At 42.4% G+C, this 16,816-nt stretch overlaps 1 protein-coding gene across 2 annotated transcripts in view; it reads right to left on the bottom strand.

Moving 5' to 3' along the window:
• usp43b (ubiquitin specific peptidase 43b) overlaps positions 1-16,598 on the bottom strand; it is a 71,765-nt gene extending 55,167 nt beyond the window's left edge. For both annotated transcript variants that reach the window (XM_038694384.1, XM_038694383.1), the window contains exons 1-2: positions 15,651-16,598; positions 9,537-9,677 (exon numbers count right to left, since the gene is read on the bottom strand). In XM_038694384.1, the coding sequence (XP_038550312.1) occupies positions 9,537-9,677; positions 15,651-16,277 (768 nt within the window). In that variant the 5' untranslated portion in view covers positions 16,278-16,598. The remainder of the gene's footprint in view (positions 1-9,536; positions 9,678-15,650) is intronic.
• Positions 16,599-16,816: the final 218 nt, after the last annotated feature.

Genomic DNA, 16,816 nt, shown 5'->3' with positions numbered 1-16,816 from the left:
CTGTATGCTGTCTCTGCTAGGCTGAGAGCATCAAAGTGAATTTCATCATCACCAGATGGAAATGAAAGGGCTTTCAACAAGAGAAATGAAATGAGACAGAGATAAAAAAAAATTTGATGGATCAGACAGACATGCTGACAGAAACAAAGGCAAGAGGAAGCCAAGATGAGAAGCTGGCCAGGAGGGAGGCTCTATTCTTGTGGTAAAAAGTCGTGATGTACTGTCAACACACTTTCTGATTGACAGTTTGCAGTGTAACAAGTAAACGAACAATATTTCTTTGTTTTGGGTGTGATGTGAATGAGTCACGTTTCAAAAGCAGGACATGAGCCGAGTGTTGTGTGATAACTGAATATGACATTGATTTGACCAAAGCCCTTTGCTAACCACCCAAATAATCTGACCTAAGGCTGAGTCATACATAGAGGACGCTGACTAAGATGGCAAAAAACAGAGTTTGAGTAAATACAATGAAAGCACTAACTTCATCCATGAGAACAACATGATGAGTCTTGGCAGCTGGTTTCTCTACGCTTTTTTCATCCTCACCTTTTCATTTTTCTGAAAACTGTTTGTTCTCAGCGGTTGGTTACTCACGGTAAGAATGACCCCGACTGTTTTAACTGCCACTGTCTTTTCTCTGTCTGAGTTTACGTGCCCCGCTGGTTTCTACTGTTATCACAATCCAAAAAATGGACTGGAGACTCTAAATCACTCACAGGTATGAATGTGTAAAAACGTGAAGAAGACTGGTTTGTCTTTGTCCAGTGCACACTGGGAGAGGCCCCAGCTGTAGGATTTTCCCAAAGATAAGTTATGGTGATGAGCAGGGATGCACAAGGGCCAATACGGACTTTATTAATGGAATAGTTGGACATTTTGGAAAACAATGCTACGGTGGTTTCTGTGTGCAGCCTATAGACTGTGTAAAAATTAAATGTAGCTGTGGTGTGTTCACAGTGTTTGTGTGCTCTGAAAGACATCACAGCACAGATATAAAGTCGCAGATGATGGACTGTTGCCAGGTATGCCAATAATAACATATAGATGAAACACTTATAGACATACACAGATGGAAAGAGATAAAAGAGTCACTCCAGAAAAGGAAAATTAGCGTGTCCACCCAGGTGACATGTTTACAGCACTGCCGATTGGAGCTGGACACGATAAATACCAGTGGCTACTGCAGAGTCATTTGACCCAGGAGTGAATACCATACAGACACGAGAGAGAGGTAAGAATCTACTAATGAAACATGCAGCAAGAAGGCGAATGAGCATATTTGCCAAATTGTGTAACTATTCCTTTAAGTGGGTTGCCAAAAGTCACCATCCACAATTAATACAGTTTTCTGTTCCACTCTGTTCATTTGGATTAGTAAGCTAATGTATGTAAAGCGACCTGCAATACTTTTGGGGTTATCTAACAGTATAGTTTACTCCTTACAGACAGAGCCACACAGACACAAAATACCCTCAGTATAAGCATCAAGGAGAAAAAGTTAAGGGAGTGCATCCCGAGTGATGAGGGTTCATAACTTTGTAGGACAATGAATGCCGCCAGACAAAACTAAATAGTGAATCATTTTTCTATTTGGATATGAGCAACAATCAAACCATGATGAACCAGCAATCAATATTTCACTTTTGTTTTACTACAGACAATGGTGGTGTGTTACACATCAATCACATTTAACAAACATATGAGCCCAGTAGGTCCAGTGGAGCCAGTTGCTGCTCACTGATGCCATGTTTATCTGTCCCTCGACTGCGTTCCTCACCTCAAAGAGAAAGAGGACAACAGACACAGACTATTTAAACAGCCTTCTATTCAAATCTAAGGATAAACTTGGGAGAAATTCACTAGAAATGTTACTGGTGGATATGACTTTGTGAGCTGTCTCTTAAGAAGATTTATCCCACCTTTAAGAGAGCAGCAGGAGAGGCTGAGGGGGAAATTAATTCTAATGAAGGTAGGTCGGCCTCCTGGGCTGATGAGGTTGATTATTACCCTCCTGCTTCTGTGGCTGCCGCTGATGACGGAGATGCGGTGGCACAGATGAGAATAAAATGGCTACACGCATCAATCAACACAGACACACAGGAGCATCTGGTACCTGCTAGTTCGGTCGAGTTTAAGTGGCCATCACAAACAGCAATCAATACGTTCAGGATGACGGTATAATACTGTACAAATACAAACTTTGCTACAGGTATTTGATTTAAGCTCTTTCTCTAAACTGACATTTGTGGGTGAGACCGGATTGCTAATTATTGCTTTTTAAGAAATCCATTCATCTTCACAGGCAGATTCAATTGCACTCAAGAGAACGCATTAAAACAGGACTTGGTGTGACGGGCACGCCTCCCTGCTTAAATTATTTTTATCAACAACTGTTAAAATCATTCCAGTCAGCCTGGTTTCAGGCAATTGAACTGACACACTCTCTGGAAAGCCTCCACTCAGCAAATCTGAATCACTTAAATTGTTGGGGTCGGTGCCGTCTGCCAATCAGGCCCAGACGGGTTGGGAATAATTTGTGTGCGAGGGAATTTCTTTATATTAAATAAAGAATCAGTCTGTTGATTTAACTACATTTCTCTGCAAAACAAGATGAAGAGCTTCATTGTTCTCCTCAGGCAAAGCACGTTTGAAGACAAATCTATGAGAGTTCAAACAATGACTCTTAAAGCTTTGCGTGCTGCCCATTTAAACTTTTGACTGACGAATATTTAACTTTTTAAATAATTAGACCCATGTAGCTCTGTGAAGTCAAAATCCCACAAAAGCAAATGGTAATTTTGTTTCCTTTTATTTTTTAGCTCTCCACAACTTAATGAGAAAACGTTTTCTGGGCTGGGCTCCCTGCAGAGCATGAGTGCAGTTTAAAGAAATGTCCGTGGTGATGCGCTGTGTTGTCTGGAACAGTCAGACTGTTGCAGCTTAATTGTGTCTGTGCCACAGTGAGCAACCCCAGCCAACAAAACCAGCTGCCTTTTTTTAAAGGAAGCGAACATCCAAACCTCTGTGACTGACAGAGAGATGCTGTCTATAATTAGATGCGCACATTAAGTTCATTTTAGACTCGTATCTACACACAGACAACTCTCATCTTAGCATCTGTTGGGGGCTTAAGGCCCTTAGCCAATCAACACTGATATGGGTCGGAGGTGAGTGAGGAGCTCAAACACAGAATGGTCATATTCGAACCCTTCCCTCCGAGCTGCTTTTCCAGCTGGGTGGCTCTGAGCCACAGGAAGCCATTTCAGCTTGGCAGGGCAGACAGAATCAAAGGCAGAGTGGAGAGGAAACACACACACACACACACACTGACACTCACACACACACACACACACACACACACACACACACACACACAGCAGAATACACACGAGAATCACAAGAGAAACGCTCGCATCCAGCCCAGACACGAGAGGGAAGCAGCACTGACCACACACAGGCAAATGCACTGCTCAGCTGTGGGTTTAGAGGTGCATTTATGGGCACGTACTGCTAGAATAAGTGAAAAGAAGTTGGAAACCTTGGTACAATGTCTGGGACCCTGTCTGGATGTAATGTCTAATTTCAGTCACACAACCGCCCACATCGTGCAAATCAAATCTCCAGACAGAGGAAGGGAAGGACAGCACAACAAATAACTAAAGAGGGGCCACATTGTGATTGTTGTGCTGTTAATGTGTAGGAGGGTCTACTGAGAGCTACTGTACAGTTGCTCTTCACTTCTACACAAATAATCTTTGTTCTATTGTCTTCATGTCGAGTTCAACTTTCCAGGGAGGTCAATGATTAATCGATTATCTGGTAACCGGGATTAATAAATAAATAAGGTATTATAACTGACAACATAGAAGATGAGGGAGTTGCAGTGTAAACTGTCAGAAAATGCATTGCGGTTTAGGTGTCACGCCGCCCTGTGCCCATTGTTTCAGCCCAGAGAGCTAGATGACTCCCCGGACTGAGTCAACAGTCAGTATGCGTCGTGACTCCTTCAACATAAAGTAACACTGTGGATATCCAACCAGGTTGTTATCTGACAGCTCTCCGGGGTAGTTAGCTATCCAGAGGCTCATAGGAATGCCAAATTAGCAGCTTTAACAGAACAAGCTAACAGATGCTCAATCACTGCAGGCCCTGTAGCGGCAAGTCAGACAGTGGAACATGTTATAATGCTGGTGTTGGGGACAAGCAGTGCTCAAAACAAAAGTCACACACTTTCTAAGCGACGTTCTCCCTTCTATGGGTGCAAATCCAATTAAAAAGGCGGAGGCCAAATATTTAGGGACGTTTCCGAGACATGTCTGTCTGTCTGTCCAGTCTGAGCAGGGGTTTTCAGTAGCTGGCCTACCTTTAGAAACAGTGTACAAACAGCTCACATGCGGATTATATTTAATTACTTTAAAAAGAAAAACTGTAAAACTAATGTCTGAGACTGGTGTAACCTATTTAAAGTTACAGCCCTTTTTGTTGATACGAGATAAATGACGTTAGAATATTAGGTGCTGGAGATGCCCAGCATGTTCAGTCTCATCTAATTTATGGCCTCCAATAAAGCCTGAAAGTAGCAATACAGTAGTATCTTAATCTTGTCTGGCCATTTGTTGAATGGCAACGGAAGGGAATTGGAGCACCGCAATTTATATTAGTTATAGTTATTATAACTTACATTATGTTTATTTAATTTATTGCTCAAATACCAAATCTACTTTGCAGAGATTATAGGCCACACACTGTTTTGAACCAATTTTGAGCCGTTTAATAATTCATTAAGAAAATTCCTGACATTTGCATCCCTACTCTCAACATACAGTATCTTCTACTGTCGTGGTACTGTGAGACTTGTTAAGGTATATCCACTCACACAAAGCCCAGGAAACTACTTTCGCATGCACTTCTCCTGCTGTTGTGATGATGATAAATTAAGTGCAATGCAGTCTTTTGGTAATCTCCTGTCCATGGAGTGCCTGGCCGTGTTACAGAAACAACGCTTGACCAGACACATTTGTAAATATGAAACATCCACATTCTACTGTTTCTACATCAAGTTTTGTCATGTAGAATCAAAGAAGTAATTTCCCTTTCTGCTCCCCCATCACTCTGGCTGTCACTACTGCTTACTGTTCCCCCACCCATTGCCACACTATTGCAGGGAACTCAGTCTCACCTCTCCTTTCTGTGTACTAGGGCTGCACAACAAGTGTCTCTTTCTTCCTGTGACTCACAAAGAGCCACATTCATAGAGCTGAGAGAGAGAGAGAGAGAGAGAGAGAGAGAGAGAGAGCGAGCGTATGAACCTCACTTGCACTGTGTTGCCTAAGTGATGATCAACAAACCAAGAGAGATTGTGCGCCACTGAGTCAAAGCCATGGGGAGCCAACGGTAAATGTTAAAATGTGTGTAGTGTACGTCTGCTTGTGTGTGTGCAGGACTGTGAATTGTCACCCTTCATTACAGATTCAAAATACTTAATCTACAACTGCTCAACTACATAGCCAGCCCAAGAAGACTGTGGACGGAGAGGGGGAGTGAAAGGGGGGGGGGGGTCCCTCTTCCCAACTTTTTCTTTGGCTCTCCTGTGCTAAGTGGTGTCTAACAACACATGCTTAAACACAATTAGCATAGGCCCACAGGCCCCTCAATTAGCAGCAGAAGAGGATGGAGCTTGCCGACTCCTTGGCTGTGAGTGGGAACGTGCGTGGACTGGTAAACGGATGCCAGCGCCTCCCATGAGCCTGGCTGTGACCCTGGATGACTCTGCCAGCACCACCAGAGCCTCAGCAGGGTGGCAGCAGAGGCGATTAACACAGAACCAAGAGGCAAACAAGTAAGCAAAGAAACCAACATGGACCAAACATGATGCTGAAGGTTTTACAGGAGTGTGGTTTAGACACTTGTCTTGCAGCTGCCCCTTTCCTGCCCTCAGCGAGGCCCTCTCTGCCCCTCACAAAGCTCCTTTGTGGGTGGAGCAGTGATAGCAGACTGCATACCACAGCTTTACTGTACATTCCTGCAGAGGTACAGTATGTAAGGGCTACGAAAGGGTGGAAGCAGGGAACAAGGCAAGGAGTAGAGTCTGATTCATGGGGAGAGAGAATTACTCAAATAATTTCCCTCCCGTTCCTGATACTGAGCAGAAGCCTATCTGACTGCATGTTTCCTCACTGATAAAACCGAAATCCATGACAACCTTGGTGTCTGCAAAGAGCCCACACTGGCTGATGGCAGAAGGCCTGGACAAACATAAGAGACAACTGTCACAAGAGATTTTCTGCTCTGGACAGAGGCCACGATGCAGCTCTCCCCTTCACACTCTCTCACTCACTGCAAGGGATATTTATTCATATGCAGAATATTCTGTTACGACACTGTATTCTTCTGAAATGATCACTAATTAAACACATCAGAGGTTTTCACAGTCCCATAATATGACACAAAGATTAACAAGGGAATGGACTAATCATAGACTGTAAAAGGAGGCTAACGCTGCAGTTGAATTTTTCATACAACGCTACTACCTCCCGCAACTAAAGACCTACAGCTTATTACAGGCGTCAGTTGACACATACAAAGATACATGTTGCATCAGTGCACCACGCATAACTTAGTCAACACAGTGTGTGTCATCTCATCCCAACTGCTTGTTTCTGCAATCTCATTCTTTTGGTTACTTCCCAAAGCTTACGACCGCAACGAGGGTCCATCATCAGTTGAGAGATTTGCTTTATTCAGTTCAGCATTCTCCATTACTGCAGCCAATGCATGTAAGCAACGGTCAATTCTTTCCACTTTTCATCTGACTTTTGCTCCAGAGACAGAACTCAAATGTATGTTCTCATTCTTAGAAGTAGCAATCACCATCCGCGTAGCATTACACTCAGATTTTAGTGCACATCAGGGTGAAAATTAAAGGAAAGGTTATGGTTTCACTAAAGTCATCTGGGTTCATCCTTGGTACAATATGTTGTGACAATCCATCTATAAGATGTTGATATATTTCACTGCATAGGTGAAAACACCAGAGTCATTAGCATTCATCCCCTGGGCTACATGGATATATGTACCACATATTATGGCAATCAAGCCAATAGTTTCTGAGACATTTCACAAAAAAAAAGCCAACCTCATGGCAGAGCTAGACAAAACATTAGGGGACCACTTAAGTCAGCAGGATTCATGCTGTGTAGACCGTGAACGTCTGTACAAATTTTCAATGCTATCTGTATACCCTGCCAGAGTTAATACAGCGATTGATTTGCTTGTTTATGAAATTACCTTTTGCTTTTGTTTTGCTTGTATTTCACTCTGGTTTGATCATCTGTTTCTGAAATATGCAACACTCTCCCTCCACAGTCCCACCTGCCTCCACTGGTACTTAAAATGATCATTGCATGATTTTTTGAAATGGAACTAGCCAAGTAACCAGCTGATGGTATCTCCACTTGTGTGTTCACTCCGTTACTGGTCTCTGGATATCTCACGTATTCACCATGTCGACTTTAATCCAATCAGGCACAGGAAATTAGACAGACACGTTAAAATGTATTGTCTCTATATGCCATGTGACAGAAGGCTAAACGCTGAGAGAGAGAGAGACCTGTGCTCCTTCAGTCAATTGAGTCATGATGCTGACGCCATCATACAGTTGGATCCAGGATTAAGTCAACTTTTTTTTTAAAGGTTCATGTACTCCATACCTCACGGCTCCTTGGGTGTTAACAAGGTGCGGTGACATTTTCCTCGGGGTGCTGCAGACTCATCATGACAGACCTTATCAGCAGCTCTCCAGTCCTGACCTCCTGTCATGCCCTCTGCAGAGCTATGCACACGGAGAGACACAGTCCAGACTCACCCCTATCCCTCCAAACCTCACCCCATGGTTCACTCTCATCCTGAATTGAAGGGTAACTCAGATCACAAGGATGTGGAAGCTTAGTTCATGTGATATCGGTGTATTCTGATTGAACAACAGAAACATAAGAAACTTGGGGGAGTTGTCACTGATGAAGGGGAGCTGGACACCCACAGAGGATGAAAGTGAACTGTGGTCCATAATCTCTCTGTTAGTCAGAGAGAGCACTATCTCTAAATTTGTCTCAGTGCCTCATTTGAATCACTCACACGCTATTGGAAGGACTGAGTATCAGCTGCAGTTGAAAAGATGAGCAAACGCTACACTGAAGCCAGAGAAAAGAAGCTGGCCAAAACTTTCAATATGACCTTGAAATTTACAATGATATGCTCTGCTGACTGTGCACTCCTGTTCCTGTTTCAGAAAAAAATAACCCTTTCTTCTTTTTAATTGATCCAAGTAATCAATGCAAGAGAAGGTTGCATGTCGGTCATAGAAAAAGGGATATTATATCTTAAATCATCTAATGTATGGCCTTGGGAGACATCCTGATCTCGATATCTCCAGATCCCACAATGATGAAACAACGAAATAAATCAGTGCAGTTAGCTCCTCAGGAAACAAAGAGCACTGAGTTTGAGTAGATTTATTTGCAATGACTCACCAACAGCACTTCCCATAAATTATGCCACTGTTATCACCCCGATAAAACTACAAAAAACAGGGATGTCTATTTCAAAGGTAAAAACATGTATTTAATAATACATGAAAATTCTGCCTTAATGGCTCACTGCAGAGCAGTTCAAAGTTCCATTCAAGGAGTATCAGGATGCACCGCGCCCACAGGCATACCTCGAGGAGAAGACGTGCTGAGAGAAAATCAAACACCAAATCGCCACACTTGTACTCTACTTGTCCACAGGCAATGCATTAGACACAGAGCAAGGTTGCACAGCTTAGATTGTCGCACTGGTTCTGGTGGCATGAAAACTGCACTGCAGAACAAATTTTGAGACCAGGAGGTAACCTCTGGAGAGTTAACTATGATGATTCTAAACTTCTGTACATCAGTGAGTTTAGACTTGCTAGCTTGATAATAAACAACACAAACATGCGCATTAGTAATAGGAACCACTGGTGGAAACACATCTGAAGACAGATTGTGCCAGAGTGTGTACTGTGCATGTTGAATGAACAACTATTATGAGCTACAATGTTGCATGCAAAGCATATTGTCTTGGTTCATGCAAGAACTTTTGGCCTTGAGAATGTGCCATCTGTAAATTCATGGACAAATCCAGAAACAACACAATTCTTATAGCAAGCTTCATGCAACAACAGCAAGAAAAAGTGATCAAATGCACCGGTCTGAGACACTAACCTGTTCATAAATAATCAGATTTTATCATAATTAATGTGTGTGTGTGAGTTCATAAAATGACAATGTCATCGAATCACATGAACTAACAACTTCTGGATATATAAAGCATTAATTAATTTATTTAATCATTATGATTCATGTATTAGTTATGCACCAATTAAGTATGCGGTTTGAAGCTTTATCACAATTGTTACTATAAGGGGAGCATATGAGGAACTTTTCTTGGTTAGAAGCAGAATTATCGTGTCCACTGCTGCCACATGAACCAACAGACTGCTTGATTCTTACCTTCCTGGGAGTTTTGTTGTTGTTATTGTGGGAGGCCAGATTGACGTCTTCATGGACGCGGTCCAGCAGCCACAGGAGGAACTCCAGAGCATCGTGTTGGGAATTACCACGGAACTGAGATCCATACTTGGACACTATAGTCTGGAGAGGGGGAAAGCGCACTTGATGAAAGTGGAATTTTTCTACAGCTGCATAATTAAGACAGTTTGGTTGATTATGTGTATTTCACTGTAAACGCAAGGCAAATGTGCTGTTACAGTACTGATGTTAAGTTATGATGATGCAGCCACTTCACAAAGAAACCTTCTGAAAATATCCATGAATATATTTATCCTATCGCCAAACATGACTTCACTGAAAAACAAACACAGTGGTGGTTCAATTCCCCTCGCCTCCACCTGAACCATGCTTTGACTGATGAAGTTATTTCAGATTTTGGATTTGCAAAATATGGCTTTGTCTAAGACTTAAAACGCAGACTTGTTGAAAAAGGTTTTACTGTCAAAAATATTGCCAACAGTTACATTTCAAGATTTTTGACATCAAAAAAAGGTGTGAATAACATTCTTCTTAAAAGTAGGTTGAAGACTACTTAAGCTCGCACACGGTATAATGTGACTTCAGATGTGAATGGCACCCGAGTCAATTAAGCAGGAATTAGCTGCATGAACCACAGCTGGCAGCCCGGAGAAGCAAAGGCAGTGATTATAGCAGAGGGAACAGCATACTGTAATCATTGCTTCATAATCCACTAATGTGTGATATGCCTCTTATAGCCATTACACCATAACATCATGTAGGATGTCTGACGATGAAGTTGGAGGCCTGTCACTGAAGAGCTGCTAGTTCAGTGTTCAAAAAGAAAACAGATGCTGAATTAAAACACAATCTTTGCTCCTTTAACACTCAGCACTGAAGTGTCCTGGGGCAAAGCATGTAGCTGAATATTTCTCCAGTGCAGCATCTCTGTGCCACACAATAAGAAGCTGCAGTTGTGCAGCAACTCCCTGGGGTGAACAGGTGTAGTTGTTTGAGTAGGAAGATAGAACAGACCAGAGTAAAAATAATTTATTCTTGAGTCAACTATTTTTTCAAAACATCACAAAACAGAGCAGATTTGTTAGGAGTATTAACTCATTGGAAGTAGAGCCAGGGCTGCATCTTCAAAGTAGTTACTGAGACGTGGTTACTGACAAGTGCAAAAAGTGAACATAAAAATTCATAAACAGAGAAAAAACACTGGTGGAGAGATGGCAGAGCAATAAGGTTCTCTAATCATCTCTTCTGATCTTATCTTGAAAGTGAATATCAAGCTTCCTTTGACTTATAGATCTTGTTTTCTAGTCGAGTGTTGTCATCCAACACTGGATCCTTAAAATCATTCTAAGACTGGTCACATAGGTTGGTTACAAATTACGAAGTGCTACTGTTTTGGTCAAAACAACTTGACGCGTGTCTCTGTTGAGCAATGTTTTTATTACATCAAGAGCGTGCGAACTAAGAGCCAGAGAGGCTTCGAGATACTTCTTTAAACTGCATGTTTTGCTCCTATAGATGACACACTGCTGATTTTGGGAAGTCTTAGGTTTGCTCTGAATTTTAGAATAAGATATTTACACCCTTAAACATGTGTTTTCTCTGGATGTTGTGGAGGTATTTTCAAACGCATACAGTACTATACAGTATAACTTTCAGGGTTGCTTTGACATTCACCACGAGAACCATGGACACGTACAAGCCTAAAGCTGTTTTGCAGCAAAGTAATAACAGTAATTACAATCAGCCTTTTGAAGGTGGCAATTGTCTCAGTTATAATTGAGGTTGTGGAAAATGTCGTGTTTTTTATTGTTCTCTGTGGCATAATGGCCACTGGCCAGTCTGTAATGTGTGTAATCATCTCACTAAAGGATAAAGGCCAAATAAGAAAACACTCCAAACATTTAGCCAATGTTATCTATTTCAACCATTCTTTCATTGTTTATGTTTTTAGCTATTTCAACTTTTTATTCATTACTGTTTTTTACAGTTTTTTTTATTATATTTCATCTATTTCTTTTACCTTAGCTAAAATTAACTATTTCAACTGTTTATCTATTACTTTTAGCTAGCTAACTGGTTAGATGTCTCTGCTTGCAGAGTTGGGCCCCATTCATTTTCTATGGGACGCAAGTGAGTTGGTTCGCAAGGCATTGTGGGATTCCCGGCAACTCTGGAATGACCTGCGATGCAAAAAGTGGAAGGGCAACTTTTATACTTAAGGAGTTAAGTCTTTTCCTGCTGTGGAGAAGATCATTATTGTACTTTCTAGGATCCCTCTTTTCGTGTCTAGCCTCCAGGATTACAGATACAATCAAAAAGTGCTGTTTTGTCCTGGTTATTCATTTACACAGTGTTTGCTAATGCAAACTACTATACAAGCTACCTACTAGCTTCTCACTCGTCACATTTTTCTTGATTTGTTTGCTTTCATTGGGTCTACTCCGTCATTCTCAACACTTTGCATTCAGCTGCTACAGCTGACCAATGTGTGGATATATATCTTTTGATCAAATGAAAATTTCTGTGGGTTCTTTTCTTAGGGTGACCAGACGTCCCCATTTTCCCGGGACAGTCTCCAGTCCCCTGTCCCCATAGGGGAGCTGTCCCCGGAAATGTCCCCGTTTTGAACTGTGTGTTAATCATAGACTGTATAAGGTGTTAACAGACCTGAAATCAGATTTTACGTGGCCAGAAAGACTGGACAGCAGAGCATACAGGTGTCATGCCGAAAAGTGATTGCTCTTTACAACTACATCTGCTTTTATCTAGATCAAACAGACATAATGTGCAAATAAACATCACTTTATGTCCGTGGTAATAGCAAAGGTCTGTGTAAGTCTATGTCTATGTGATACTTTAACGTTTCTTTTAACGGAATAATCACAATTGTGGCCAAATAGGTGTTTGCAGTTTATAGCATAACCAGGCATGACATTTACGTGATAATAGACAATAATAGAAGCCTGTTGTTGACGATGGAAGATGTGTTTGGTAGGCCTATGTCTAATATCCTTGTCTATAATTATTAACATGACTTACTGCTGAGTTACATATGAAATAAATTATCCTTATGATTTATGACTATTGCTTTGTACCAACCAATCCAGTAGCCTACTTTTTAGCTGTTGAACCTTGTTGTAAATGCAGTATTCTACTTGCCAGAAAGTGATTGCAGCCTCTAAATATTGACTAAAAGGTAGTTTCTGCCTCAAAATGACTTGATTTCATTCAGAAGAGTTGTATTTGACAGATTATAAAACTGAAATTGTCCCCCTATTTTATTTCATATATAATAACATTATATTTTTTAATGACAAACTGACGACCAAACCAAAAATGTGTCCAGTTTTCATTTCAGAAATCTGGTCACCTTATCTTTTCTGTACTGAACTGTAAAACTCCCCTGGAGTACCTGTAGCCCTGGTTAGTAATCACTGTTCTACTGTAGATCTTCAGTGAGCCATCTGAATTACTGCAACCAGCAGAGTTGATAATTATTAAAGATCAACATGGAGACGGCAAATATTGACACATACCTGTGAGCAAGACCTGCTTCTGTCACAACATATATTTAGCTTCCTAAATAGGCCCATCAATATACACCGTGGGGAGAATGACACTCCTGTTCAGTCATCAAGCCTGCTCACCCTAAATCCCTTCTCTTTTAGGCTACTCATGTTATGGAAGCTGATAAAATGGCTGTCGAGTAACTGTTTGAGTTTTAGGCTTTGTCCCTGTGCAGGCCCCTCTGTGCAAACACACCATCCTGCCAGGGGGTATGCAGAAAATGCTCAAGCACTGTCCAGATCAAAAGCACACATCTGCTCCCAGGTTGAAGAAACTCAACCCTTCAGCGTCAGAGACCCATCACTGAGAGTGGAATCTCGGGACACATTGCCGATGTAAAATAACTATAGTGAACATTTACAAAAGCTGCCGCCCCTCGTCCACCTCTCTTGTCCTACCAGCCAGGTGGTAGTGGAATGCAGCAGAGCTCCGGGTATTCGGCAGGACTTGGTTGTTTTGTTTTTCTCCTGACTGGGACTCTGCAGCCAACTGACCTGTGGCGAGGCCACTGCTGATCCCATAACTTTGAAGATCAAATGACGATGATTCTACATTTACAGAGGAGGTGTACATGAACAGCATGAATCATTTAAATGAAAAGTGCAACACAATGTACGTTATATTGAAAGTCAATCTGGTAAAATAAAGAGATCCCTTTCAACACTTGGCCTTTTCTCATTTCTTAACAAAATTCCTGTGACATGAAGATGGGTTCTATGGGCCCTGGCTGCTTTAGCCAAACTTTTCCAATACCTGTCTGATAAAATACCTGACTTTCAGAGGCCTGCAACGACAGATTAATTGAGCATTTTAAAAAAGACAAATCTCTTTTGGAGGATTGTTTATGAGTGGTTTGTGCTGTCTAGAGTTCCCACAACTGGGAGCTACTTTTGCCTCTTAGACACAAGCCTTGGAGCTATCTGATTATTTTATAATGCCTCCCTCCAGGCAGCTGTGGTATTACTCAAGAGGCAATTTCAGGAGGCCTAAGCTGCATGAACTCTAGACCTCCTACCACAGCCAAGAGGCGCAGCAATGTGTGTGCTGTCTGTGTGTGTGCTTTAACACAGGAAACATCTCATCACATGTAAGGGGAGTGTTTAGGGGGTTTCTTTTAATCTATTGTTTAATCTTGGCAAGATGTTTCCATGCTGTTCTCTCTGATTCTTGTCCTGAAAATATCTGATATCTGAGTCCCTCAAAATAAGAGGGGAATGAAAGAGTGGAATTTGGGAATTATTGGCAGTAAGGATTTTGGTTGACAAAAGGAATACAGCAAAAGTGAAATAAAGAATCAATGTTAAAATTGATTGACTTGTCAATGCTGCATTTTATATGCAGCAAAAACCCAAACACTGTTGGCTGTCTGGTAAACCTTTGCTTCCTCATTACAGTACATTAAAGTGTGAGGACAGACATATACTGTACTGTAGTGGTCAAGATATTCCAGTAGCCATTCCCCTTTTCTTATAGAGTAATTAGCATTTCCAAGAATAGATCCATTGTGAAGTTTCTTTGTTCACTGCTCCATATTATCTACTTCGTGCCTTCAACTATGGCTCAGAGAAATACAGAGCAAAGAGCTGCAGGCAGATAAAGTGCACCCCCTCCCCATCTTCAGTATGGGCAGAGTAAAGCCTGAGGGTCTCCTGATAGGACTGCGCCACCGCCCCTGATCCTCAGGGAAGGAAGATTCTTAAGTAGAAAGTGTTACAGTAAATCACCTCCTTCCTGTGCCAACATACTTTGCATCACAACAGCAACACATTTAAATAAACACTGTAACGTACAGATAAGCAGTCACCTCAACCTTACTTCACTCGCCATGCTGTGAGAGGAAATAAAACACACACACATAGTTACTGCTGCACAGAGCTGCAACTAAGAATTGATGATAGGCCTACTGGGGTTTGTTCATAAAACTGTGCCAGCGGTGATGAACCTTATTAGTATCATAAAAGTTTTTAGTGTTGTAATAAAGGGCCTTCTGGCAAGAAAAAAAGTCCAGCCCTGCAGTTGAGTCAGGCACCTGCTGACCCTGCACCCTCAGACTGCAGCGGCACAGAGCAGCAGCCTCATTATCACCTGGCAGGAAAACACTGAAGTCACAGGGCAAAGCGCTGTCTGCTTGTTAGTGGGAAGAGAATGGTTGCTATACTACTGTAAATTATAGTAAATGATGTAAGACTTGCGATGCCCCCCTTTATCTGAACATTACATAATAATAATAATAATAATAACTTTGATTTATATAGCGCCTTTCACAAACCCAAGGACGCTTAACAACATGAGAGCTACTTCATAGTGGTGTTTATAGCATAGCCCCCTATGTACAACTAAACAAAAAGCTCTGTTCTTTAATGTAAGCGTGTGTTTAGTTAATGACAACCACTGAAGCTGTGCCTTTTTAATATTACCTGAACCCACTCTGTACTATTAAATATACTGAGCTCATATCCACCTGTAGCCTGTTTTTTTTTTTTGGCTGACATGGTGCACTTTGGGTACCTTGAAGTCCACAGACAGCTGTGGGGTGTACTCCAGAGTCCACAGAGCCCTGACAAGTGATGCCAACTGCTCCGTGACTTCTCCCTTGGCAAGCCGCGTCTCATCACTTCTCACCACCCCGTTTATTCTGCTTTGACTCAGGTCCAGCTTATATCGCTCCAACCCGAGGTACTCTGCGAGCAGGTCGGTGTTGCTCAAACACTGGACCGCGGCGTTCATGAAACAGGTGTTCCCGTGGTTTTTCAGCCCCAGAACACCAGGGATTTTGTCTCCGTATTGGTAGAGGAGTTTTTCTCTGCCGGTGCACAGAGAAGAAGAGGTGCTCGAAGTGTTTTTCACCACGCGATCCCAAGCCACCTGTACGTCCTCTTTGATAATTCCCGAGCTGGCGCTGAGGGTGCAAGGTGCGCCATTCCGAAACCCCCCATCGTCGTCCTCAGCGTCGTGCGCGTCAGCGTCTCCAAAGTGGGTGAAAGTGCCCAAAGTTTTGATGATTCTGTTCATAAAACTCCCCACAGACTTCAACGATTTCTTTCGGAAAAGCTTCCCGGATTTCGGTTTTTTCTCTTTGCGCTTCTCCTCCTTAGATATCGGCATTTCCTCCTTGACTCTGCTCTGTTTCTCCATGACAGCGCCTCTACTCCCTCGCGCGTCTATTCTGAGACTGATAATTGTGTAAATTCCGATGCCGGTGTGTCACTTCTCCGCCAGTGTCCCCTGTCCGGGTAGCAGAGGGAAAAGCGCACAGATGTGACACCATCGCGGAGCCAGGAGGCACAACAGCACACTGTTATTCCACCCCGCGCTGACAGTGAACCTTCCTCATCCATCCCAGCACTTACTGAAGGCGTTCATTATTGCTCCGAGCCCGCTGTCACAAGCAGCATCTCGTCATGCCCAGCACAACACGAGCCGCTCCGCCGTCCAGCTGCAGCACTGAGCACTCCCCTCCCATCGCTCCCAACTTCGCCTAGAAAAAGCTTGTGATTGTGTGACTGCCCCTCCCACTTTCCAGCACATGGAGGAGAGAAGAGCGCAGTGAACGGTCTGGATTCATGTGGTCAGCGTTGGAAAATAATCTGACACAGAAATGTTCTTATTTCACTTTCGATCAGAGGTGGAAGAAGTAGCCTACTCAGATCCTTAACTTAAGCAAAAGTACCCAT

This window comes from Micropterus salmoides, unplaced genomic scaffold (genome assembly GCF_014851395.1).
Source record: "Micropterus salmoides isolate LMB-PRFRI ecotype aquatic unplaced genomic scaffold, ASM1485139v1 Ms_hic_scaffold_10, whole genome shotgun sequence".
In the NCBI taxonomy this organism is placed as follows: Eukaryota; Metazoa; Chordata; class Actinopteri; order Centrarchiformes; family Centrarchidae; genus Micropterus; species Micropterus salmoides.
The sequence above is the reverse complement of the archived record's forward strand: the minus strand, read 5'-3'. Positions and strand labels throughout refer to the sequence as shown.